Source organism: Rhinopithecus bieti, unplaced genomic scaffold (genome assembly GCF_001698545.2).
Source record: "Rhinopithecus bieti isolate Rb0 unplaced genomic scaffold, ASM169854v2 scaffold_13621, whole genome shotgun sequence".
NCBI classification, from domain to species: domain Eukaryota; kingdom Metazoa; phylum Chordata; class Mammalia; order Primates; family Cercopithecidae; genus Rhinopithecus; species Rhinopithecus bieti.
Window position 1 is genome coordinate 107,844 of NW_016807522.1, and position 26,159 is coordinate 134,002.

The 26,159-nt window shown below is 45.6% G+C and overlaps 1 protein-coding gene across 6 annotated transcripts in view; it reads left to right on the forward strand.

Moving 5' to 3' along the window:
* Positions 1-26,159, forward strand: part of CYP2B6 (cytochrome P450 family 2 subfamily B member 6) — a 52,331-nt gene that overhangs the window by 1,150 nt on the left and 25,022 nt on the right. The window contains exons 2-10 of one of the 6 annotated variants that reach the window (XR_001887439.1): positions 10,062-10,224; positions 10,358-10,507; positions 12,968-13,128; positions 15,325-15,501; positions 16,104-16,245; positions 18,409-18,596; positions 18,789-18,930; positions 22,858-23,199; positions 24,083-24,101. Coding sequence is in view for 4 of the 6 variants with exons in the window: in XM_017882730.1 (XP_017738219.1) it covers positions 10,062-10,224; positions 10,358-10,507; positions 12,968-13,128; positions 15,325-15,501; positions 16,104-16,245; positions 18,409-18,596; positions 18,789-18,930; positions 22,858-23,039 (1,305 nt within the window). In the remaining 2 variants the exon portion in view is untranslated. Of the gene's footprint in view, positions 1-9,776; positions 9,987-10,061; positions 10,225-10,357; positions 10,508-12,967; positions 13,129-15,324; positions 15,502-16,103; positions 16,246-18,408; positions 18,597-18,788; positions 18,931-22,857; positions 24,593-26,159 lie in introns of those variants that run through there. The other 5 variants (XM_017882733.1, XR_001887438.1, XM_017882730.1 and 2 more) reach the window with 5 other exon arrangements.

The following is a 26,159-nucleotide window of genomic DNA, read 5'->3' on the forward strand; positions in this document are numbered from 1 at the left end:
AAAAAAAAAAAAAAAAAAAAGACTCTTTTTTTTTTTGAGACAAGGTCTCACTCTGTCACCCAGGCTGGAGTGCTGTGTCACGATCATGGCTCACTGTAGCCTTGAACTCCCAAGGCTCAAGCAATCCTCCTGCCTCAGCCTCCCAAGTAGCTGAAACTACAGGTGCATGCCATCACGCCCAGCTACTTTTTGTATTTTTTGTAGAGACAGGGTTTTGCCATGTTGTCCAGACAGCTCTCAAACTCCTGGGCACAAGCAATCTACCTGCCTTGGCCTCCCAAAGTGCTAGGATTACAGGTAGGAGCCACCGCACCTGGTCAAGACTCTTGAGAAAATACAACACATCAGGGAGACTCTTATGATGGCTCTCAGGAGGGTAATACAAAGAAAATGAAGTCTGTACCTTACCAGGAGTCTCCATGAACCAAACTGATCAAAATTGAATGATTCAAAGCTATGAATAAACATAGTTCAATAGTATTAGAGTCCGATTTGTCATAGACTTTGTTCAGGGCATGACGGTGATTAAGGATCATAGCTTGCTATAAAATGACTTGATTAAAAGAGGTATTCATTTGTAGTTGGCCTGGTAACACATATCATAGTATCCTAGAGATCCACCAGAAGAAACATTAAGAGTAGAAAACCTTGGGATAGTCAGGCTTGCTGTGTTAGTCCGTTCTCACACTGTTATAAAGAGTTACCTGAGACTGGGTAATTTATAAAGAAAAGGGATGTAACTGACTCGCAAGTACCTTCTTCACAAGGTGGCAGGAGAGAGAGAGAGAGCAAAGGGGGAAGAGCCTCTTATAAAACCATCAGATCTTGTGAGAACTCACTCACTATCACAAGAACAGCATAGGGGAAACCACCCCCAAGATCCAATTACCTCCTACCAGGTCCTTCCCTCCACACCTGGGGATTACAGTTCAAGATGAGATTTGGGTTAGGACATAGAGCTAAACCATATCACTTGCCATCACCATTCAGGATGCTTGCAAACCAACTGTTAGCTGCACCTGTAAACACGTATCTTCTCTTTCCCCGAGAAATGTCCTTAGTGTATTTGGTGACAGTGTCTAGAGAAACAGCAGTGTCATCCACATTTTAAATTCAGTTATATGTACTAGTGAATTCACAGGAAAGGTAAGAGCAATATTCGGTTTTGTTCAGCACCATACACAAGCCTCCAAGATGAGCAAGGAGGAGATCTAAAATTGCGTTGTTGAACACAAATGTTCTCATCCCCTTTTTGGAGAGTGGCTTCTACCCATCTGAACTCCCTGAAGGTTCAGCTGGCTACAAAATTCAAGATGTCCCTTAATGTATAGATTAGCCTCAGATTCCACACAACTGTCACCCCCAATACTACCAAGAGTGAGCACCCAGGAACCCCATTGGAACCTTTTCTCAGCAGTAATTTCAGTTATTGACTGTTTTGGCTTTTAACTATGGGAAGTATCAAGCAACTCTCAGGGAAACAATTTGGAAAGCAGCAGTGAGCTAGGACAAATAGCAAGTTCTGGACCAGTGAGGAGAAAGAACAGTAAACAAACCTCAGCAGAACCAAGGAACCAAGTGATCCTCCCATCTCAATCTCCCAAAGTGGGGTTTGAAAAGAGGGTCACCTACTAACATCAGAGCAGAGGTCAATTAAATTTGTTTACCCATAAGTCTGTATAGCTCCTGAACAAGGTGGGAAACTTACTTTTTTTGTGGTCTTTTTCTAGCATGCTGCAAGGGTGCATAGTTGCATTTAGTTAGAAAGAGACTTTACTATATTTACCTATTGATTTATTTATTATAAAGTTGGGGTCTTGCTATGTTGACCAGGCTGGTCTTGAACTCTTAGCCTCAAGTGATCCTCCCATCTCAATCTCCCAAAGTGCTGGGATTACAAGCATGAGCCACCACGCCTGGCCACTTTATCATATTTAATCCAGTAACATTACACACGCAATTACCCATATCCATATAGGTTGTCCCCAGGTCCTGCATACGGGATGCCTGGAAGCACGATATGCCTTTTTGCAGCCATCATTCAGATACATTTTCTATATTTGGTAGTGATTATGTCCTTAGTTAATAATATGTTATTACAAACTGTTATTATATTAACTAACTAATAACATAATCACTGCCAAATATTTCCAGTGAGTACAAAAAAGCAAGTGGCAATGATGTCTGGAATATCAAGATATAGCTTTCCACTCCTCCGTTGGGGTTTGAGGGTGATTCCCGTTGGGAACCCGAAGAGGCATTGGCAGCAGTGAAATTATTTCCTGATTTTGGGACATTGACTCACAAACTCAACAATTGCTTGTTTTTTTTTTGTTTGTTTGTTTGTTTGTTTGTTTGTTGCTAGAGTATAAGCCTTTGCTAAAGCCATTCGCAGATTATAGTCCTGTGGATTTTCTTGTAAGGAAAGGAAAAGGGTCAGGACAGCAAGAAAACAGGGAAGAAAAGATAAAAGGTAATGCTTGCATGATAGAAGAGAAATCTTGATCCACAATCTCGGAAAAACTGTCCACATATAGGATGCCAACTGCATCTGGGGAGAAACTTCCCCGGACAGCTTTACCTTAAGGTCTCCAACAGACATGCAGTTCTAGGAATTTAGAAGGGTCCTTTTCAATGGAGAGATGTGGATCCAAGATCCTAGACCCTGAAGTTTTGCTACAGAGAAGAACTTGGCACTGTCCTTTGCAATGGAGTTCAACGACAGTCTTAGAAGAACTTGGTATGGTCCCTTCCAATGGAGTTCAAGGACGGTTTCTCTGGTGACATTTCCAAAGGGCCCAACCACTAAATTCTAGATCGTGAAAGGTCTGGCTGTCATTGACTGATGGGTCATCAACGACTCCTTTTACCTGGCAAAAACGTGCTTTGGCATAATGGATTAAAGCCTTGCATTATTGAGTCATATCAGAGTTTATGAGTGGGAGATGCATGAGATTCTATTATTAGGGGCATAGGCCTTCCTATTACTATTTTACAAGAGATCAATCTATGTCTTTCCAGTAGGAGTGGATCTGATTGTCATCAATCAATAATACCTTTGACCAAGGGACTCCAATCAATTCAGCATGCTTTGCCTAATGCCTTTTGTTTGTAATACTGTTGCAGAACAATCAAAGACTGGAGAAACTGAAAAAAGTTCAGCAGAGTTTATTAAATTAAGGTGATTACTGGTTCAGCCGGACACACATCCAGGAAGTCTGAGCCCCAAACAAAGGGCTTTTCCTCCTTTTAAACATCTTAAGGCGGGAACTATGGGAGGCGGGAAGCAAGTTACAGAAGTGAGAAACAAAGCAGTTAATTAACATTTCTTACATCTTGAGAAAGACATGTCTTGCAACCTAAACTTATCGATCTTGTGACCCTGCAGCCGTGCAGGAACTCACTGGGCCTATAATAACCTTTGAGAAATGTGGAGTTGGGGAGTAGAGATAAGGTCCACTGTCCATAGAGAGAAGACAGGCTGTTAATAGTCTCTTAACTTGAGGGTCAGGTGCAGTCACACTTTGCAGCAATTTTAAGCGGATTTTAAAATGTTTATTGCTATTACTATTAGGTTATAGTTGATTTCATTAAATCCTTCTTCAATACATTATTTAACTATTTCACCACTTGTCTAGTGAAGCAAGTACCTCTATCACTGGAGAGTTCCCCAGGAATGCCCAGTAAGGAAATACACTTTCGAATTACCTTTTAGCTCCTGTTATGGCATTGATCTTTGTGCACAGGAAGCCTTTAATACAACCAGAAAACATGCAGTGAAGGTGGCAGTTGAATTAACTCCATCTTCAAGTGTTCAAGTGATCCACCAAGTGCCAGAAATATATCGCCTGAGGTTTTGGTTGTCTTACTAGACTTATGGATTTGATAAACCAAATATTAGTTATAAACCATTTAGCAAACTTACAAGAGTCACCTCATCAATATTTTTTCATAATTTGGATCATTTTATCTCTTCTGTGATGAGTCATGGAATGCAGAGCTTTTAGTGATGGAAATTTTAAGAACTCAGGAAGGACCAGGTGGCCATCCAGGATCTCCATGAGTACAAGCATCACATTGGAATTACAGCCTCTTAAGTACAAATTTTAGTACCATAAGTAGCAATTTATGCTTCTCTATTTCAGGTACATAACACTGGTTTATTAAATAGGTTAACACAGGTAATTTGATGGTGCCATTGCACTCCAGCCTGGGTAACAGATTGAGACCCTGTCTCTGAATTGGAACATGAGGGCACTGTCCTTGGAGGGGTGAGTGAACATGAAGAGGTGTCTGGGTGTGAGCCACAGGCATAGAATATCACTCTTCTCTGCCATCCTCTGTTACATCCTTGGGTACCTGCCTGAAAGAATGAGGTAAAAGAGATGGTGACACGAATCAAATAGATTTTGCTGTGCCAATGAGAGAGAGAAGACTAGCCCGTGTCAGTGCCAGGACAGTGGAGGAGAGAGGGAGAGCAGGAAAGGAGTCTGGGCGGGGAGTGCTTATCAACAGTATACATAATGCCCTATAATGTGTAACTGACACTTACTCAGTATTTACCTGGCTTATCACTGCTTACCATGCATGATTTTATGTTTAATTACCTACTTATTATTAGTAATCAATCAACCCACTTTCCAATGGGAGAATTAGAACACTGACAATACCTTCCACCTCCTCTTCCCCATCCCCCTCCCATGTTACCATACTCCTGAATCTTAGGCTTGTTATCCTTTTGCTATTAATAGAGTATTTTTTTCTTATCAATGGTCTTTTACTGATACCAAGTACAGAGTATATAAGCCAATACTACTATGAATTTTAAAAGTATTTGCTTACACAGAATACATGGACATACAAATGATGAATGTGATACTTGTCATACATATATGTTTATCTTAGACATTTAGTCAAAACACGCGGTCTTTGTTTGTTAGTTAGACGCTGTCACTTTACCTGGAAGATACAAGGTAATTGGGTCATAGACTCTCAAATTATGGAACCTTTAGATTTTTCAGGGCAATGCCATGGAGGGAACCAAGGAGGCTTATAATTAGGTAAGATGTTGTTTGGGTGGCTCATCACCCAACCGATCAACACTCAAAGACGTGGTGGCTTATACCTGTATTCCCAACACTTTGGGAGGCTGAGGTGGAAGGATTGCTTGAACCCAGGAGTTAGAAATGAGCCTGGGCAACCAAACAAGACCCTGTCTCTACCAAAAAGTTTTAAAAATTTAGCCAGGCATGGTTGCATGTGCCTGTAGTCCCAGCTACTTGGGAGACTGAGGCAGGAGGATCACTCGAGCCCTGCAGTTTGAGGCTGCAGTGAGCTATGATCACATCACTGCACTCCAGCCTGGGCAACAGAGCAAGACCCTGTCTCTTAAAAAATATATATCATCTGCAGTGTGAGGAGTGATAACATTTAGGAAAGTGTGTATAGGTTTAAATTCTGGCCAAAGACATCCTACACAATTCACTGAACCCTCTCTTTAAGGGTTTTTTCCAAGCTCTGCAGAGGCTACCTGGGCACCAATCATGCCTCTATTAACAGAATTTGCTGATCCTTCTAGCTCTTGGTATCTCACGGCCCCCTTTCTTTTTGAGAGCTGGTATGGTCATTGAATATCCCAATCCTTTACAAATTCTGAAACAAGCAAAACTGCTGTCAGTGAAATTCGTATTTGCCTAAGAATGAGTTTTCAAAAGGATTTTTGTGGCTTAACTTGTTAGTTCATAGAAGTGGAGGCCTTGTCAGCGAATGATATTGAAGAATTTTTTTCATTTTAAACTGTTTTGAGGACAGGGTCTCAAGTCTTGTTAACCACCAGGCTGGAGTGCAATGGCACCAGTCCATAGCTCACTGAAAGCCCCTTGGGCTCAGGAGATTCTCCCACCTTAGCCTCCAGAGTAGCTGGGACTATAACTATGAGCCACCATGCTCCACTATTTATTTTTATTTTTGTAGGGCGGGTTTGGGGGAGAGTCTCACTATGTTGCCTAGGCTGGTCTCGAACTCCTAGCCTGAAGCAATCCTTCTGCCTCAACTTCCCAAAGCATTGGGATAAGTTTTGAATAGACATGTTTGACCCTCTCCCCTTCTTTATTGCAGCAGAGATTTCCATGATCTCACAGGGAGGACTTGGGGCAAATAGTTTGTTTTGTTGTTGTTGTTGTTTCTTGAGGATGTGGGTGGGTCATCTTGGTTTATGTCAGTTCAAGAACAGTGTCCATTCTTCATTATTGGGGTTCCTTAGCTATCCAGGCAGGCAGCAGCTCCCTTGAGAAGACTTCCTGGCCCCAGGTCCCCACCATATGCTCTCATACACCAGCTGCCCCTCCTTACTGAGCCTATGTCCTCGACAGTGCTGCATTTACCTGTGAACCTGTGGCTGAGCTCTCCCTCACACTTCCAGACAAGGAAGGCCTGTGAGGTCTCAGCACAGTGCTGAACATAGTGCCTGGTACACAGTAGGCGTTTAGTAAATATGTGTCCGGGAACAAATGAAGGAGTCAGTGAGCGAAAGCTCCAAGCCTGACTCAGCAGAACTGGCAGTCGGCCAGGGCCTGTAAAGTGCTGCCTGGCCCCCGGTAGGGGGTCGCAGATCTGGGGATCCCTCCCCACCAAATAGAGCTGCATCACATAGGTGAAGGTCCCAAGTGCCTATTGTTTTCTTTCCATCATTTTCCACGTGTCACAAGACTATCACGCTATCATGTGAATCAATGGACTTAATTTTCTCACTAGAGTAATGTGGCTGGGAATTATCTGTGTTGTCATGGTCCAGGTGTCATTTACAACTACCTGTGGACAAGGTGAGGTGCTGCCCTCTTCTTAGAAGTAGGGATGGTGGCCAGACACAGCAGCTCATGCCTGTAGTCTCAGCACTTTGGGAGGCCAAGGCGGGGGGATCACCTGAGGTCAGGAGTTCGAGACCAGCCTGATCAACACGGAGAAATCCCATCTGTACTAAAAAAAAACAGAAAACTAGCTGGGCGTTGTGGCACATGTCTGTAATCCCAGCTACTTGGGAGGCTGAGGCAGGAGAATTGCTTGATCCCAGGAGGCGGAGGTTGCCCTGAGCCGAGGTTGCACCATTGCACTCCATCCTGGGCAACAAGAGTGAAACTCTGTCTCAAAAAAAAAAAAGTAGGGATGGTGATGCTCAGCCTGGGGAAAGCCCTTGTCCAGTGTCACACAGATGGGAAAAGGGGAAGCTGAGATCCAGCAGGAGGTCTGTCTCCAAAGCCCTCCTAGACTAAAGCTGCTTAACAATTTGTGGATGATGAAATCCTCTGAGAGTCTGATTGAAGCTGTGGCCCCCATTTCTAAATAGGCACATACATGTTTGCATAAAGTTGTGAGGCTTCACAGACTCCCTAAAACTCTTTCATAAACCTTCCAAGGATCTTCTAGGTATTCACGACCGTCTATTATGATTGCATCTCTTTGGGGGTACGGTAAAGAGGGAGGGCATGAGCAAGTGTGTGTCAAGGCTGAGGAGGGTGGTGCTGTTGCTTTTCCATTTCCCAATAAGCTTCCAGATTCCTTTTGGAGTCAGAGGGATGCAGGCTCATGTCTCAGATTCAGCTCTTATGCATTGAGTCACAGTTTTCTCTTCTGTCAGTTGAGATCATGACAATAAGAAGGTGTGCCCCTAAGGTGGTTGTGAGGATTAAATGGGATATTGCATACAGCTAGTATATAATAAGTGCTCATTAAATGGCAACTACCTTGATCCACTCATTCATTTATTCACAAATCCAGTAACAATTCACTGGGCACTTTCTATGTACCAGGAAATATTCTAGGAATTGATGATGTGGCATCTTGGACAAGACATACGAGGTCACTGTGCTCATGGACATTCCATTGGCGGAGACAGATAAGCAAAAAATAAACAGATAAGGAACTGTTAGTTGGACAAGAGCTATGATTAAGCAGGGGGTTATTTCAGAAGGTGATGAGAACTACGTTAGGTTGAGTGGTTAAGGAAAGACTCCTTCTGCTTTGTTTCTGAGCTGGGACCAGGAAAGATTCAGGTGGAAGGCACCAGAAGGAGGCAGGGGTGGTTGCAAGAATCCTGAAGCAGGAAAAATCTCAGGGAACAACATGGAGGAATGAGTGGGAGGAGAAGTCAGAGAGGTAATGGGGCCACATCATGTAGGACCATGTGAACCATCTGTGGAGACTTCAGATCTTATTCTCAGCAAAGTGGGAGTATTGGAGGCCTTGGTGAGCACAGGGATATTAATTATTTTACATTTTAGTGGGGTTACCCTGGCTTGTGGGGCACTGAAACAATTGTTAAGGGGTGTAAGCTTGTAAGCCTGGAGAGCAGTGAAGGGGCTTTGCAGAGATCAATGCAGGGCATTTTAAGTAGTTAACCATTTTATGATTTTTTGTCAAGTTTTTATTGAAGTTGAACATCACCGTAAAAAGTGCACAGCTCAACGAATTTTCACACACAGAACACACTCATGTAACTGACATGCAGGCCAAGTAGCAAGAGTTCCTCAAAACCCCTCACCCTATTCTTTTGTAGTCACTATCCACCTACCACCTTGATCATGGATTGATTTTATCTGTGTTTGAACTTCTTTTTCTTTGTTTGTTTGTTTGTTTATGAGATGGAGTCTTGTGCTGTCACCCAGGCTGGAATGTAGTGGCACAATCTCGGCTCACTGCAACCTCCACCTCCCTGGGCTCAAACAGTTCTCTTGTTTCAGCCTCCCAAGTAGCTGGGACTACAGGCAAGGACCACCACGCCTGGCTAATTTTTGTATTTTTAGTAGAGACGGGGTTTCACCATGTTGGTCAGGTTGGACTTGAACTCCTGACCTCGTGATCAGCCCGCCTTGGCCTCTCAAAGTGCTGGGATTACAGATGTGAGTCACCGCGCCCGGCCCTGTGTTTGAACTTCATACACATAAAATTATGATGCATGGACTCTTTTGTGTCTAGTTGCTTTCACTCAACATTATGCCTGTGAGTTTCAGCCACCTTATCGAGTGTAGCTGTAGTCTGTTCTTTTTCATTATTGTATAGTATTCTACTATGTGAAACCCTCATTGTTTCTCTATATCTATGTTGATGAGTATTTTATTAAGAAAACTTCTGTGACTACTTTGTTCATTTTTTGGTGAATACACGTACACATTTTTGTTGGGCATGTACCTGGGAGTGAAGTGGCTGGTTTCCTGCGTATCCATTTGTTCAGCTTCAGGAAATACTGCCCAGCAGTTCCCCAAGTGGCTGCACACTAATCCCACCTTATCCACTGGAGATATTTTCTGAGACCCCCAGTGGATGCCTGAAACCCCACATAATACTGAACCCTATGCATACGGATTTTTTCCTATACAATCACATTATATAGGGAGGGTGGTATACACAGTGCAGACGTGGTGGACAAAGGATGATTCCTGTCCTGGGTGGGGCAGAGTCGATGGTGAGAGACAATCATCATCCTCCTCAGAATGATGCACAACTTAAAACTTATGAATTGTTTATTTCTGGAATTTTCCATTTAATATTTTCAGACTGCGGTTAGATGCAGGTAACCGAAACCGCAAAAAGCAAAACCACGGATCGTAGGAAGTATAGGATGGGAGTGATATTCATCGTATTTTACCAACCATCGCTACTGTTTAGGGCATCAGCCAATCAGAGCAGACCCTGGCTGGGCCACCCATTAACCTAAGCTTGTCCAACCCGCCTTATTTTGTTGTTGTTTTGTTTTGTTTGTCTTTTAACAGCCAGAGGCCATGGTTTTCAGTTTCTGTCTCTACTGATACACAGAAAAGAAGGATGAGGAAGGGGCTTTACTGGCCCAACAGGAAACAGAAACTAAGAACCCATGACTATATTCTCTCCCTTGGATACCATTAACCGTTAACGCTTAGTCGCTGGGTCCTGGCAGGGGAAAGGGCAGCCTGGGAAGGCGGATGTTGGGGAGGGGCTAATTACCAATCTCTTATGTAAGTATTTTGATGGTTTTACAACTGAGGTGTATGCTGACTAACAGCCACCCCGGGTGTGGATGTGATTGGCAGTTCCGAGAGAAATATGGGGACGTCTTCACAGTACACCTGGGACCGAGGCCCGTGGTCATGCTGTGTGGAGTAGAGGCCATACGGGAGGCCCTGGTGGACAATGCTGAGGCCTTCTCTGGCCGGGGAAAAATCGCCATCGTCGACCCAGTATTCCAGGGATATGGTGAGGGCCTCAGAGGCACTGGGAGGGGGCGGGTGGGGGATGCTTCAGGGAAGGGAGGATATGGGGGGAAGAAGGACTCAGAGCCTTCTTCCAACTTCCTGTGCAACCCACCCACACCTCCCCCACACCCCAGGCGTGGTCTTTGCCAATGGAAACCGCTGGAAGGTGCTTCGGCGATTCTCTCTGACCACCATGAGGGACTTCGGGATGGGAAAGCGGAGTGTGGAGGAGCGGATTCAGGAGGAGGCTCAGTGTCTGATAGAGGAGCTTCGGAAATCCAAGGGTGAGTCCTGGGAGGTGAATAAGAAAGAAAGACAACGAAACACTGAGAGATGCAGGTGCACGGGAGTAGAAAGAGAGGTATATGTGGGCAGAGACAGAGACAGACGAAACCGGAGACACCATCAGACAGAGGGATAGGGACAGAGAGGGAGAGAGACAGGGGAATAGAGAGGGTTGGGGATGGGCAGGAGAGAAACACAGAGAGCCAGGGAAAGAAAGAGATGCCAGGTGTATAATGTCCAAGAATTGCTCAAAGAGGCTGGATGCGATGACTCTCACCTGTAATCCCAGTACTTTGGGAAGCTCAGGCGGGAAGATTGCTTGAGGCCAAGAGTTAGAGAACAGCCTGGGCAACATGATGAGATCCTGTCTGTACACAATATAGAAAAGAAATGAGCCAGGCATGGTGGTGTGTGCCTATAGTCCCAGCTATTTAGGAGGCTATGGTGGGACTATGCTATCCCTTGAGCCCAGGAGGTTGAGGCTGCAGTGAGCTGTGATTGTGCCACTACATTCCAGCCTGGACAACAGAGCAAGACCCTGTCTCAAACAAACAAACAAACAAACAAACAAATCCTCAAAGACATATATTTTCATGGATCAATTGTGTCTATCGAAGACAAAGACAGAAATTATATAAAAGAAAGCAAAGAGAGAAAAGAAAAAACTACAGACATTTAACAGATAATGAACTGTATTTTCCTTGCGCTGGGTGCAGTGCTGATGAGCTGGCAGTGAGCAAACAGGCCGGGTGGGCTGTTCCGCCCTGGTGCAGCTGGAGGGGTCATGAAAGAAGCACTAGGTTGTTTCTGAGTTCTCCATAACTTGGTGTCTGTGGGAAATACAGGTGACGGGTCTCTGGCTAGCACCTCCATCTCATTCATGCCAGGTGTTTCCCATCTCTCATCAAAATGTCTTCGGAGACTCTGGTACATAAATGCAGAGGCTATGTGGGGAGGTAGAGACAAAGGAGCTATACGAAAACAGGGACAAGAAGACTGAAGAGAAGGACAGGAAGAAACAGAGTGACACAGGCAGGAGGAAAGAGACAGATGGAGGGACCAAAACAAAGAAATATAGGTTGGGCATGGTGGCTGCTCATGCCTGTAATCCCAGCACTTTGGGAGTCTGAGGTGGGTGGATCACTTGAGGTCAGGAGTTCAAGACCAGCCTGGCCAACATGGTGAAACCCCATCTCTACTAAAACTCCAAAAATTAGTCAGGCTTGGTAGCATGTGCCTCTAATCCCAGCTACTCAGGAGGCTGAGACAGAAGAATTGCTTGAGTCCGGGAAATAGAGGTTGCAGTGAGCTGAGATCACACTACTGCACTCCAGCCTACATGACAGAGTGAGACTCTGTCTCCAAAAAAAAAAAAAAAGTAGGAGGGAGACAAATATACACACAGAGAGACAGAAAGAAACAAAGGCAAAGAGAAACTGAGGCAGAGAAAATTAGAGAGACAGACAAGGCTCAGGAAAAGGTCTGCAGAGGAATGAGAGAAGACAGGCAAGTGAGACCCAGAGAGAGGCTGCGCCAACCTGATGTTCTTGGGCGTTCACAGATCACCCTCCAGCTGGAGCCAGGGCTGAGCCTGGTGTATACAGGTATCAATTAACAAGTGCAGAACAATTCCCAGAAGACTTGAGAGCCCTATATGTGAAAAGAAGAGATGAATGGGGAGTAATAGGTAGGGGTAGAAAGATGGTTTTTTATTTTTTTTAAATTAGAGACGGGGTCTCCCTCTGTTACCCAGGTTGGAGTGCAGTGGCACCATCACAGCTCACTGCAGCCTCAAACTCCTGGGCCCAAGTGATCCTCCTACTTCAGCCCCCTGGACTCCTTCAATTGGGACGACAGGCATGTGCCACCATGTCTGGCTACATTTTTAAATTTTTTTTTATAGAGACATGGTCTCCGTATGTTGCCCAGGCTGGTCTTGAATTCCTGATCCTTTTGCCTCAGGCTCCCAAAGTGCTGGGATTAGAGGTATAAGCCCCTGTGCCCACCCAGGGCTTTTTCATTTATACAAGCAATTGATTGAACACCTACTCTGCCCAGCTCCTATCTGTGGGATTTAACTGTATTCGCTCCCAGAGTCAGAGGTGGGGCCTGAGAGGAGGTGTAGAGTGAGAACCGGCTGCATGGACTCTATAGCTGCATTGCCTGGGTCTAAATCCTGGCCTCAGTAATGAGTGACTGTGCAACTTTAGTCAAATTACTCAGCCTCTCTGTCTGCCCATCTAAAAATTGGAGCTAATAATCAGATTGCATCTGCCTCACATTGTTGTAGAGAGAATTCAATGGAATTATGTGTGAAGTGCTGATACAGAATTAGCTGTTATGGTTATTCTTATGGTTATCATTACTGAGTGATGGCAGACAATCACACGGAGATGGGTGACAACCTGATGTTCCCCAGGTCCTTCAGTCTGTGTCCTAGATCTGCTGCTTCTTCCTAGGAGCCCTCGTGGACCCCACCTTCCTCTTCCATTCCATTACCGCCAACATCATCTGCTCCATCGTCTTTGGAAAACGCTTCCACTACCAAGATCAAGAGTTCCTGAAGATGCTGAACTTGTTCTACAATACTTTCTCACTCACCAGTTCTATATTCGGCCAGGTCAGGGAGAGGGAGAAGGAGAGGGAGGGTAGGGGCGAGGTGAACATCCAGGACACACGAGAAAAGGATGACTTGTCTTGGGGGCCCAGAAATGCAGCTTATCGCTGGAAGAAAGGCAGAGACCACGTGGAGAGTCAGAGACATGGAGACCTGGAGGGAGGGGAGATGGTGAGACAGGGATAGAGACAGTGAGAGAGAGAATGGGGCATGATGTGGAGGCAGAAATAGAGTCAGAGAGAGACTGAGAGAAGGAAGATGAGCAAAAACAAGACAAAGAAGGGCAGAGATCAAAGAGATCAAGAGATCCTGAGAGACAGAGTTGATGAGAATGAGTGTGAAAGAGAGGGAGAGAGAGAACGAATCAGGCTTTGGGCTTCATCTCTACTCTTCTGCTCCTGGATGTCATTTTTGTTATTATTATTATTTTTTTAGACAGAGTCTCACTCTCTCATCCAGGCTGGGGTGCAGTGGTGCCATCTTGCTTACTACAACCTCCACCTCCCAGGTTCAAGTGATTCTCCTGCCTCAGCCTCCCAAGTAGCTGGGACTGCAGGCATGTGCCACCACATCTGGCAAATTTTTTTTTTTTTTTTTTTTTTGAAATGGAGTCTCACTCTGTGGTCCAGGCTGGAGTGCAGTGGTGCAATCTCAGCTCACTGTAACCTCCACCTCCCTGGTTCAAGCAATTCCCCTGCCTCAGCCTCCTGAGTAGCTGGGATTACAGGCCTGTCACCACGCCCAGCTAATTGTTTTGTGTTTTTAGTAGAGACGGGGTTTCACCGTGTTGGCCAGGCTCATCTCGAATTACTGACCTCAAGTGATCTGCCCGTCTTGGCCTCCCAAAGTGCTGGAATTACAGGCGTGAGCCACCGTGCCCAGCCTGCTCCTCGTTCTTCTGTATCCTTGCTTCTCTGTCTTTGGTAAAGCTCCTCACCTGAAGAAAATCAAGGATGCATGACAGGAAGGATTTCTTCATTTTCTCCCATTTCTCCTTCTACCTGTTTTTTTTTGTTGTTGTTGTTGTTTTGTTTTTGTTTTGTTTTTTTTTTTAAAAAAAAACATTCCCCAGATTATAAAGGTAACCTTCTGTTCTTTTAAAATACTAAAAGTCTCCTTATTAACATGGAAATGTGCCTATTACATATCAAATTTAAGAATATCAAGCTGCAGAACAGTATGCATAGCAGTAGTTTGTTGGTTTGTTGTTTCGAGACAGTATCTTGCTCTGTTGCCCAGGCTGGAGTACAGTACTGTGATCTCGGCTCACTGCCACCTCCACCTCCCACGTTCAAGCAATTCTCGTGCCTCAGCCTCACAAGTAGCTGGGACTGCAGGCGAGCTCCACCACACCTGGCTCTTTTCTTGTATTTTAATAGAGATGGGGTTTCACCATGTTGGCCAGGCTGGTCAACATAGCTACCTCTATTAACTAAGGGTGTATGTTGGATTCACATGTGGGATTGTCACAGTTATGGATTTTCAGGACCCTACTTTCCAGACGGTCTGATCTGGAAAGTCTGGGATGGGGCCCAAAGTGATTATTTGTAACAAGCCCGACCAATAATTCTAATGTTCTCCTCCCATTGAGAACCACAGAGAAAAGTCTGGAAGGAGACCCACCAGACAGTTAACAATGGTCATCTCTAGAAGGAGAGATTAAGAAGGAATTTTACATCTCAGTATATACGTTTGCATTTTGCAATTATTTGCAATAAATTAGGCATTCCATTCTTCATCAAAGTAATAGAGATATGCTCCAAAATACATAGTCCTAAAGTGTCAACAGGCTTATCTTGTGTAAGAATCATTTTATCAATGTCCGACACAGCAAGGGAGATGAGGAGAGGTGGGAAGAGGGAGAGAGAAGTATGAGAAAGACAAATAAACAGGCTGAGGTAGACAATGAGTGGCACAGAAAGGAAGCGAGACAGAGACAAAGAGATAGAAAGGAGAGAGGCAGGGAGATGGGGCAGAGGCCAAGAAAAGACAGAAGGATGAGGGAGGAAGATGCAGAAAGAGGTAAATGTGAGAATAACAGATCAAATGAGACATAGAGTCAGTGAGTGAGGGGTTCAGAGGCAGAGGAGAGTGGGGAAGGGGGGTTCCCATGGAGGTATTGGGGCCCAGAAAGGGCCCTCTCCCTGTGACCTGCTCACTCAGCCCTAGGCAAACCTCACCACCCCTTCTTTCTTGTAGCTGTTTGAGCTCTTGTCTGGCTTCTTGAAATACTTTCCTGGGGTACACAGGCAAGTCTACAAAAACCTGCAGGAAATCAATGCTTTTATTGGCCACAGTGTGGAGAAGCACCGTGAAACCCTGGACCCCAGCGCCCCCCAGGACCTCATCGACAGCTACCTGCTCCAAATGGAAAAAGTGTGGTCTGGGAGAGGGAAAAGGGAGGGGAGGAGAGGGAGGGCAAGGCGGAGAGGTGAGAAGAGGGAGGGAAAAGTGGTAGGGAAGGGGAAGAGGGGGAGGGAAGAACAAAGACTAGGGAGGGGAGAATAGTGAAAGGGAGGAGAGGAGATGAGGAAGGAAAGAAAGATGAGGTGAAAGGAAGGAGAAAATAGGGAGGAGGAACTGAGATAGAGAGAGAGGGGAGGTGGGGAGAGAGGGAGAGGGACAGAGAGAGAGAAAGAGAGAGAAGATTGGCTGAGGAAGGAATTCAGGGTAAGGGACAAAAATACAGCAACAGAAGAAAAGACTCAGAGGCAGAAAGAGACTGGGAGACAAAAAGAGAGAAACACATCAAAGAGATGTGGAGAGAGATAGAAACAGAGCCAGGCAGAGTAAAGAAAGGCTGAGAGAGACGAGTTAGAGATATGCGGCTGGACATGTAGAGGACAGAGAAAAGCACACTGAGCCAGATAGTGTCAAAGACCTTTAGGCAAACAGAGGGCAGCCAGGGAGACGGGCGTGTGCACAGCAAGGCTACAGCCTCCCCTGACCCTCCTCTCCCCTCCCTACTGTGGACGCAGGAGAAATCCAACCCACACAGTGAATTCAGCCACCAGAACCTCATCCTCAACACGCTCTCGCTCTTCTTTGCTGGCACTGAGACCACCAGCACCACTCTCCGCTACGGCTTCCTGCTCATGCTCAAATACCCTCATGTCGCAGGTGGGCAAGGGACGGCCAATCAAGGGGGTCCTCTGAGCTCCTTCCGAACTGTAGAAATGGGGCTATGGATACCACCTGGATGAGAGAGTGGATGCTGGCTTCCTATTCTGGGAGCACTGCAGGCTTTGGACTAGCTTCCAACCAAGCCAATTCTGTTGGTGGATGCATGGACGCATGAAGAACCTGTCCATACGTTCTCCCACTGGTTTCTTCCATCACTTAAGGATTTTTTGTTCTAAGTTGTTTTTTTCTTTGTTTGGTTTTTTTTTTTTTTTTTTTTTTTTTTTTTTTTTTTTGAGACAGAGTCTCACTGTGTTGCCCAGGCTGGAGTGCAGTGGCATGATCTTGGCTCACTGCAAGCTCCACTTCCAGGATTCACACCATTCTCCCCTTCTCAGCTTTCCAAGTAGCCAGGACTACAGGTGCCCACCATCACACTCAGCTAATCTTTTGTATTTGTAGTAGAGACGGGGTTTCACCGTGTTCGCCCAGATGGTCTCGATCTCCTGACCTCATGATGTACAAATTTAAGGGGTACATATGCAGTTCTGTTACATGCCCAAGTTTTGTAGTGGTCAAGTTATGGCTGTTAGGGTATTTATCACCCAAACAATGTACATTGTACCCATTAAGTAATTTCTCATCATTCACCCCCTTCTGCTCCCTCACTCTTCTGAGTCTTCACTGTCTATCATTCCTCTCTCTATGTCCATGTGTACACATTTTGTAGCACTCACTTATGAGCGAGAACATGCAATATTTGACTTTCTGTGCCATCACTTTAAAATTGATCCATTCATCTAATTATCTTTTCATCTATTCATTCTTTAATTCATTAATTAAAGAATGTATACTCACTGATTCTTTGATTTATGATTCATCCAAAGACATATACTGTCATTCATTTATTTGAATTACTTGATCCACAAGTTGATCCTCTGAAATAGTGATATGTTGATGGACTATTTGTCATTGATTCATTAGCTCATTCATTCATTCATTCATGCATTCATCCATCCTTCCATGAACTAGGTTTCACCCTTATCCTTGCATCAGTCAATCTTTCAATTCACCCTTATTCCATCCATGCGTTCCTTCATTTATCACAATAATTCACTCATTTATTCACCTCTGATCTATTTATCAATCAATTCAGCCATTCCTTTATTCCTTTATTTACTCATACTTCACTAATTTATGTATTCACTTGTTCTTCCGTAAATCTAGCCATTCATATGATTATTCATTAATTGGTTTCATTGATTTCTCTATGGACCATTCATTAGTGATTAATTAAGCAATCCATCTACTAATTGATAAGTAAATCTATACATCCATTTATTCATTTGTTCATTTATTCATCCATCTTTCCATCCATGAGTTAATCTATTGACTGATTGATTTATATATTTATTTGTCTATCCAGTTTTCATGGATTCATCTATTGTTCTATTACACTGCTATGTTTCTGAGAACCAAGAATAGTGTCTCATGTATATTATACACAAAATAAATATTAGTTTATTTTCTACTCGTCTTAGAGAGGGTGTTTTGAGTGGTTGTTCTTAATCTGAAATTCCATGTAAAATCGTGGTGTGTGTGTGCACATGGGTGTGTACCTTTGCATGTGGGTAGAGGATCCCTAATATTCATTAGGTTTCAAGCAGTGAGACTTCTTGTTGCTTCCTCCCTCCTCCCCTCACCCCATGCCGATTGCTTTGAGGGGTATCAAGGATCTAACCCTTTACTATAGGTTTTTCATTGTTGAAGAGGAAGTAATGTCCCTGCTGAAAGGTCTCTTTTTAAAATTTTTGTTTTCTTTTTTTTCTTTTGAGAAGGTGTCTTGCTCTGTCACCCAGGCTGGAGTGCAGTGGCATGATCTCAGCTCACTGCAACCTCCAACTCCTGGGTTCAAGCGAATCTCCTACCTGAGCCTCCTGAGTAGCTAGGACTACAGGCGTGCACCACCACACCCGGCTAATTGTTTGTATTTTTAGTAGTGATGGGGTTTTCCCATGTTAGCCAGGTTCATCTTGAACTCCTGACCTCAAGCAATCCACCTGCCTCAGTCTCCCAAAATGCTGGTATTATGGGCATGAGCCACCATGCCCGGCCTGAAATGCCTCTTTAAAATGAGATTCATTCGTGTTCTTTCCTCTGCAGAGAGAGTCTACAAGGAGATTGAACAGGTGATTGGCCCACATCGCCCTCCAGCGCTTGATGACCGAGCCAAAATGCCATACACAGAGGCAGTCATCCATGAGATTCAGAGATTTGCTGACCTTCTCCCCATGGGTGTGCCCCACATTGTCACACAACAGACCAGCTTCCGAGGGTACATCATCCCCAAGGTAAGACCGGCTGGAACCCCACATCCTTCCTCTGTGGGCATCCTGGATTCTCTTAATCCCCAAACTCAACCTTTTTGAAACGTCTCAATTGAGTCCCCTTGTTTTGTTTTGTCTTTTCTTTTTTTGTGGTGTGTGTGTGTGGAGGGTGGGAAGGGAATGACAGTATCTTTTGATCTTGTGATCCTCCCTCAGGACACGGAGGTATATCTCATCCTGAGCACTGCTCTCCATGACCCACACTACTTTGAAAAACCAGACGCCTTCAATCCTGACCACTTTCTGGATGCCAATGGGGCATTGAAGAAGAATGAAGCTTTTATCCCCTTCTCCTTAGGTAAGCTGGACCCACAATTTCTTTCCCAGACACCAGAGGGCAGATCCTACCCTCAATTTGAGAAAAACAATGACAGGTCCTTATTAATTGAGCACTTAATATATTCCAATTGCTTCACCTGCCTTATCCCATTCCATCTTCACTACAACCCTGTAAGGAGGCTTGAAAAGGAAGATCACATTCCCAAAGGCACATCTTGGCAAGCAGGACCTTGGGCAAGTATTTTAACATCTCTAGACCTCAGTGAATTCATTTTCGTAAAAAGAAAAAAATGTGTTGAGCTCTACCCTAAGCCCAGTGCTCTACTGGGGGCTGAAGATACTGCATCAAACAAGTCACACAGAGAGAGGGTTCCTGCCCCAGGAAATTTAAAGTCCAACAGGGAAGATGGACATTCATCAAATAACAGTAAAACAATCATCTCAGGAAATGAATGAATGCCTGCAACATGCTTAGAACCGCCTGGCACAAAGGACATACTCACAAGGGCAATTATTATTATAATTAGACATAAGTACTCTAAAGGGAGCTTTGGGAGCACAAAATAGGAAATACTAGCTAGTCTTGTGGTGGGTCAGTAAGGAAAAGTTTACCAGAGGAACTGGCTTCCAAGCCAAGATGTTCATGGGTGAGCGTCAATCAACCATTGCAAAGTGTGTTCCAGGCAAAGGAAACAGCAAGGGCAAAGGCCAAAGGTGGAAACGTAATGGTACGCTTGAGAAACTATAGGAAGCCCAGTGAGCCTTGGGTGTAGATTGCAGAAGGGAATAAGACAAAGGGCTCAGCTGGGCAGGACCTTGAAATTAGGGGGAGGAGTTTGGATTTCTGAGCTAGCACTGGAGGGTGGAGAAGGTCTTGACGTGCTCTGACTTGTCCCAGTCCTCATCCTCCACTCTTTGGCTGGTTAAGAGAAAAACTTTAGACAAATTAAACTTAGCAGAGTCTATTTGAGCAAAGAAACAATTCATGAATTGGGCAGCACATGGAACCAGTAAAGGTTCAGAGAGCTACACCCAGCAATGTGGTCAGGCATTATTTATCCACAGGGAAAGGAACTGAGGTACAGAAGCAGCCTGATTGGTTACAGCTCTGTATTTGCCTTATCTGAGTGTGTCTGGGCAGCTTGCAGCCTGTGATTGGCTGAAGCTTGGCTGCCCTGATTGGCCAAGATTACTTGTTACAAGAATATACTCTCGGCTGGGCGCGGTGGCTCAAGCCTGTAATCCCAGCACTTTGGGAGGCTGAGACGGGTGGATCATGAGGTCAAGAGATCGAGACCATCCTGGCTAACACGGTGAAACCCTGTCTCTACTAAAAAAAACTACAAAAAACTAGCCGGGCGAGGTGGCAGCGCCTGTAGTCCCAGCTACCTGGGAGGCTGAGGCAGGAGAATGGCGTGAACCTGGGAGGCGGAGCTTGCAGTGAGCTGAGATCCGGCCACAGCACTCCAGCCTGGGTGACACAGCCAGACTCCGTCTCAAAAAAAANGATCTGTGCCCAGCCCCTCATTTTGTCCAGCACAGTGGCCTCCTTCCACATTTTACCTTCAATAAAAGTTGGGAACATGTGGGGTGATGGCTTGAGGGTTAATGTCATCTCTCAATTTTGCTATCTTAAGTTTTTTGGGTTTTTTTTCTTGAGATAGAGTCTTGCTCAGTTGCCCAGGCTGGAGTGCAGTGTCATGATCTCAGCTCACTGCAACCTCTGCCTCCTGGGTTCAAGCGATTCTCCTGTCACAGCCACCCAAGTACCTGGGACTACAATCTCGTGCCACCACATCTGGCTAATTTTTTGTATTTTTAGTAGAGACAGGGTTTCACTCTGTTAGCCTGGATGGTCCTGATCTTCTGACCTTGTGGTAAGCCTGCCTTGGTCTCCCAAAGTGCTGAGATTACAGGCATGAGCCACTGCAACTGGCTTGCTACTTTGTTTTAAGAGAGGCAGAGATTTAGGAAAATAAGGACAGAGACAGATAAGTAACAAAGATAATGAGACTGGGAAACAGAGTTAGGGACAAAGAGGGAACACACTGAGAGAAAGAGATGGGGAGACAGTGGCAGAAAGACAGCAGGTGAACATCAGACAGTATACGGAGAAGAAGAGAGAGAGACACAGAGAGAGGGCCACATAAGGAGGAGGAGGAGGAGGAATAAGAGGAGAGGGAGGAGGAAAAGGAAGGAGGAGGGGAGAAGGAAGGAGGGAAAGGAGAGAAACAGATGAGAGATAGGAAAAAGAGAGAGTGACATAAGAAGAGGAAGAAAGAATGAACAAGACAAATAAGGTATCTTTAGAGGGAGATGAAAAAAGGACAGAGCAAGAGAGATTGGGGAGGAATCAGATTCAAATAGGCAGAGATAGGAAGTTAAGCAAGATGGAAGAAAGCCAAAAAAGGAGAGGAAAGGGAGAAAAACTGTGTCTGACAGGCACAGACAGAGAAAAAGACAGGGGTAGGGCTGCCAGGGGCAGAAAGAAAGGTATAACCCAAGCCAAAAGGGTGCTGCAGCCAAAGAAATTCCAAAAGGTGTCCAAACAGACGGCCCCAGAGATGGGGAGGGCGTGATGGGAGGGAGGTAACAAGCATCAGGCTGTTGTGGAAAACATTAGGTCACACAAATAGTTACAGAAGAACAAGCCCAGAGACCTGCCTGTTTCTAAGCTCATGTCACCCACCTTCTGGATGTGCCAAAGGGACGTGGACCCTTTTCCAGACACGTCCACGTAGACACACTTGTCCAACAACTTGACAGGCGTAGGGAATGCCTGAAAACTCACACTCGACATGGCCTTTCCAAGGTTTGCAGATTACGAAACACTGAAGTGAAGGGAAAGGCTCCCTTTGTCTCTGCCTCAGCTTTTCCCAGCTCCCCTTGTTCTCATTTTTCTCCAAGTCTGTGGTTTAGAACCCACTGGGGGTTCCTTGCACCTCTGAGAATCAGTGGAAGCCATAGACCCTTCCTGTCTCATATGCATGTGTCCCATTCACAATTTATATACAATTTGGATTTCTTCCCCCCTGAACTCTTGAAGCCTGTGGATCTCAGGCTGAGACCAGAAGACAGCCTAGAGACACACACACAGACACGTGGCCAGAAACACACACCCCACACATACCCCCAGAAACAAACACAAGGCGATAACCAAACCTTAAGGCTCCTTAGCACAAGCCAAGTGCTAGTCTAAGAATTTTGTCAATTGTCTCCTTTAACCTCACAAGAACCCTTTGAGAGAGGTGCCATTCTCCCCATATGAGAAGTGAAGAACACTAAGAATGTTGTCATAAATATGCTCACACTCACACATGTAGAGGTACACACACACACACACACACAACCAGAAGTGAGTCATTATACTCTGGGGGGGTCACCAAACCCTTTGGAACTCTAACAGAAGCTACAAACCCTCTACCAGAAAAATGAACATGGTACTGGGCACGGTGGCTCATGCCTGTAATCCCAGCACTTTGGGAGGCCAAGGCTGGTGGATTACCTGAGGTCAGGAGTTTGAGACCAGCCTTACCAACATGGTGAAACCTCATGTCTACTAAAAATGTGGCAGGTACCTGTAATCCCAGCTACTTGGGAGGCTGAGGCATGGGGATCCTTTGAACCCTGTGGGAGACGGAGGTTGTAGTGAGCCGAGATGGTGCCACTGTGATCCAGCCTGGGTGACAGAGAGAGACTCCATCTCAAAAGAAAAAAAAAAGGAGAGAGAGAGAGAGAGAGTGAGTGAGAAATGAACATGGCACATCCACTCAAAGATTTGCACCTGGTTTCAGAGCAGCGTCCTAAAAGTCCATCCTGAATTGTAGGTTAAAGGCCAGTCTTATGCAAATCCATTGCAGTGGACATACGTTGGACTTAGGGACATATCAGGGCAAAGAGTATGCACCTGCCCTGTGCCCGTGCTGGTGACCTTCTGTGTCCACAGGGAGGCGGATTTGCCTTGGTGAAGGCATTGCCCGCAACAAATTGTTCCTATTCTTCACCACCATCCTCCAGAACTTCTCCGTGGCCAGCCCCGTGGCTCCTGAAGACATCGACCTGACACCTCAGGAGAGTGGTGTGGGCAAAATACCCCCAACGTACCAGATCCGCTTCCTGCCCCGCTGAAGGGGCTGAGGGAAGGGGTCAAAGGATTCCAGGGTCATTCAGTGTCCCCACCTCTGTAGACAGTGGCTCTGACTCCCCGCAACTTCCTGCCTCTGAGAGACCTGCAGCAAACCAGCTTCCTTCCCCTCCATGGCACCAGTTGTCTGAGGTCACATTGCAAGTGAGTGAAGAAGTGAGATTATTGAAAATTACAATATACAATATTATATATATATATAATTATATATATTTTTTGAGATGGAGTCTCACTCTGTCTCCCAGGCTGGAGTGCATTGGTGCAATCTCAGCTTACTGCAACCTCCACTCACGGGGTTCAAGCAATCCTCCTGCCTCAGCCTCCCTAGTAGCTGGGATTACAGCTGTGCACTACCAAGCTTGGCTAATTTTTGTATTTTTAGTAGAGATGGGGTTTCACCGTGTTGGCCAGGCTCATCTCGAACTCCTGAACTCAAGTGGTTCACCCGCCTTGGCCTACCAAAGTGTTGGGATTACAGGTGTGAGTCACCGTGCCTGGCCATATATATATAATTTTAAAAATTAAGATGAAATTCACATAACATAAAATTAGCCATTCTAAAGTGTACAATTTAGTGGCATGTGGTTCATTCACAAAGCTGTACAACCACCACCATCTAGTTCCAAACATTTTCTTTTTTTCTGAGACAGAATCTTGCTCTGTCACCCAGGCTGGAGTTCAGTGGCGCCATCTCAGCTCACTGCAACCTCCACATCCTGGGTTCAAGAGATTCTCCTGCCTCAGCCTCTGGAGTAGCTGGGATAACAGGCACCCCCCCCCACCATGCCTGGTTAAATTTTGTATTTTTAGGTGGTCTCAAACTCCTGATGTCAGGTGATTCACCTAGTTACAAATGTTTTCATTATCTCCCCTCCCCCACAAAACCCATACCTGTCAAGCTGTCACTCCCCATACCCCATTCTCCTTTTCATCTCAGCCCCTGACAATCTGGTTTTTGTATCTATGGACTTACTGATTCTGATTTTTTCCTCCATATAATATTTGACTTTTTTTTTTTTAAACTAAGCCTTGCTCTGTCTCCCAAGCCGGAGTGCTGTGGTGCGATTTTGGTTCACTGCAAATTCGTCTTCCAGGTTCAAGAGATTCTCCTGCCTCAGCTCCCAAGTAGCTGGGATCACAGGCATGTGCTACCATGCCTGGATAATTTTCTTGTACTTTTAATGGGGACGTGTTGACCAGGCTGGTCGTGAGCTCCTGGCCTCAGGTGATCCACCCACCTCAGCGTCCCAAAGTGCTGATATTACAGGCGTAATATGTGATCTTTTGTGTCTGGTTGCTTTCACGTTGAACGCTATTTTTGAGGGTCGTGCCTGTTGTAGACCACAGTCACACATGGCTGTAGTCTTCCCCCATCCTCATTCCCAGCTGCCTCTTCCTACTGCTTCCCTCTGTCAAAAGCCTCCTTGGCCCAGGTTCCCTGAGCTGTGGGATTCTGCACTGGTGCTTTGGATTCTCTGATATGTTCCTTCTAATCTGCTGAGAATTAAATAAACATCTCTAAAGCCCGACCTCCCCAGGTCAAGAGGTGGTCTGTGCCATTTTGTGTGTGATTCTTTTGTTGTCAGGTCCCTAGGGATTTTTCTGGAAGGAATGTTTGTGAGAACGCCTCCCTCACCTCAATGCCAACTCTGTGCAGGGCCAAACCATTGTCTTACTCATCACCGTACTCTCAACACAGCGTGTGGCCTGTGACAGGTGTTCAAAATATTTGCTGAGGAATGAATGGATGAATGAATGAGTGGCTAATCAGCATCCCCTACCCCCACAGCCCTCCCAAAATGGAGCTAGGCCTCCTCCATCAGACTATGTCTCCTCCATATGCCACTTTCTTCTGAGGCTCAGAATAAATTCTCATCCCCAAAGGGCCCAAGATGCCCCCAATTCTGCCTGCCAGTTACTCGCGTTCCCACGAGCTGCAGTACCACCTTTTGGTAAAGCTTAGCGCTATTCTTGCAATGGAACCAGTCTAAATTCAGCCTCCAGGCTGGACTTGGTGGCTCATGCCTATAATCACAGCACTTTGGGAGGCTGAGACAGGTGGATCACCTCAAGTCAGGGGTTCAAGACCAGCCTGACCAATATACCGAAACCCTGTCTCAACAACAACAACAACAAAATGAGCCAGGCATGGTGGCACGAACCTGTAGTTCCAGCTACTCGGGAGGTTGAGACAGGAGAATCACTTGAATGCAGGAAGCAGAGGTTGTAGTGAGCCCAGATCCCGCCACTGCACTCCAGGCTGGGCGACAAAGCAAGAATCCATCTCAAAAAAAAAAAAAAATAAATAAATAAATCTAGCCCCCACACATTCCACCAGCAGGACCACCACCCTTCCCTGAAGGAGGGGTTGCAAGTTTAATATCTTTATCACCAGGATACATCAGCCAGCCTGTGGTCAATGGGAAGCTGGCTCTGGGACTCAGCGCTGAGATGCTAACCTGTTGGCCTGTGCAGCACCTGCCAGCTTTGGGTTCCTTGTAGCCTCTGAAGAGTTAGCAGGAACTCTGCCAGTGCAAATGCATGGCACATCTTCTGTCACCAACACAGAAATAGGGCAACAAACAGAGCAACTTGTCTTTTAAGAGCGACAGCAGAATGGAAGGTGGGTGGAATGAGGACCACAGAGCCCTCAGCCTCCTCACTCCTCATTGTCCCTAGTGACCTCTTACTACTCTGGATCTGGGGCCATCCTACCTCCCAGGGCTGCCTCTCTCCTGGGTGCTGGCCTCTGCCCTTTCTGGAGGAGCACTTTGCAAATAAACCACGGGGCTTTCTCAAGTCTGTCCAGGTGGTGAGATGGGTTAGTGCGGAAGGGATGGAAAAGGAGGAGGTGGGTAGACAGGAAACAGCTAGGCAGTTGGGGTGCAACTTTGGGTGAGACTCCACAGACAAGCTTGGGAGTTCCTTTTTGGCTTATATATTAACTACAGAAGCTTCTAGAATTTTATAAGGTCAAATGAAGAGGAGGCCGACAGGAGGGAGAAATTCTGATAGACTTGAGGCTTTGAATTGTGGTCCTGGGTTGGAGCAAGGCAATAAAAGTACTGGAGATTGGGGTTTGAGGACTCTATGCAATTATTTTT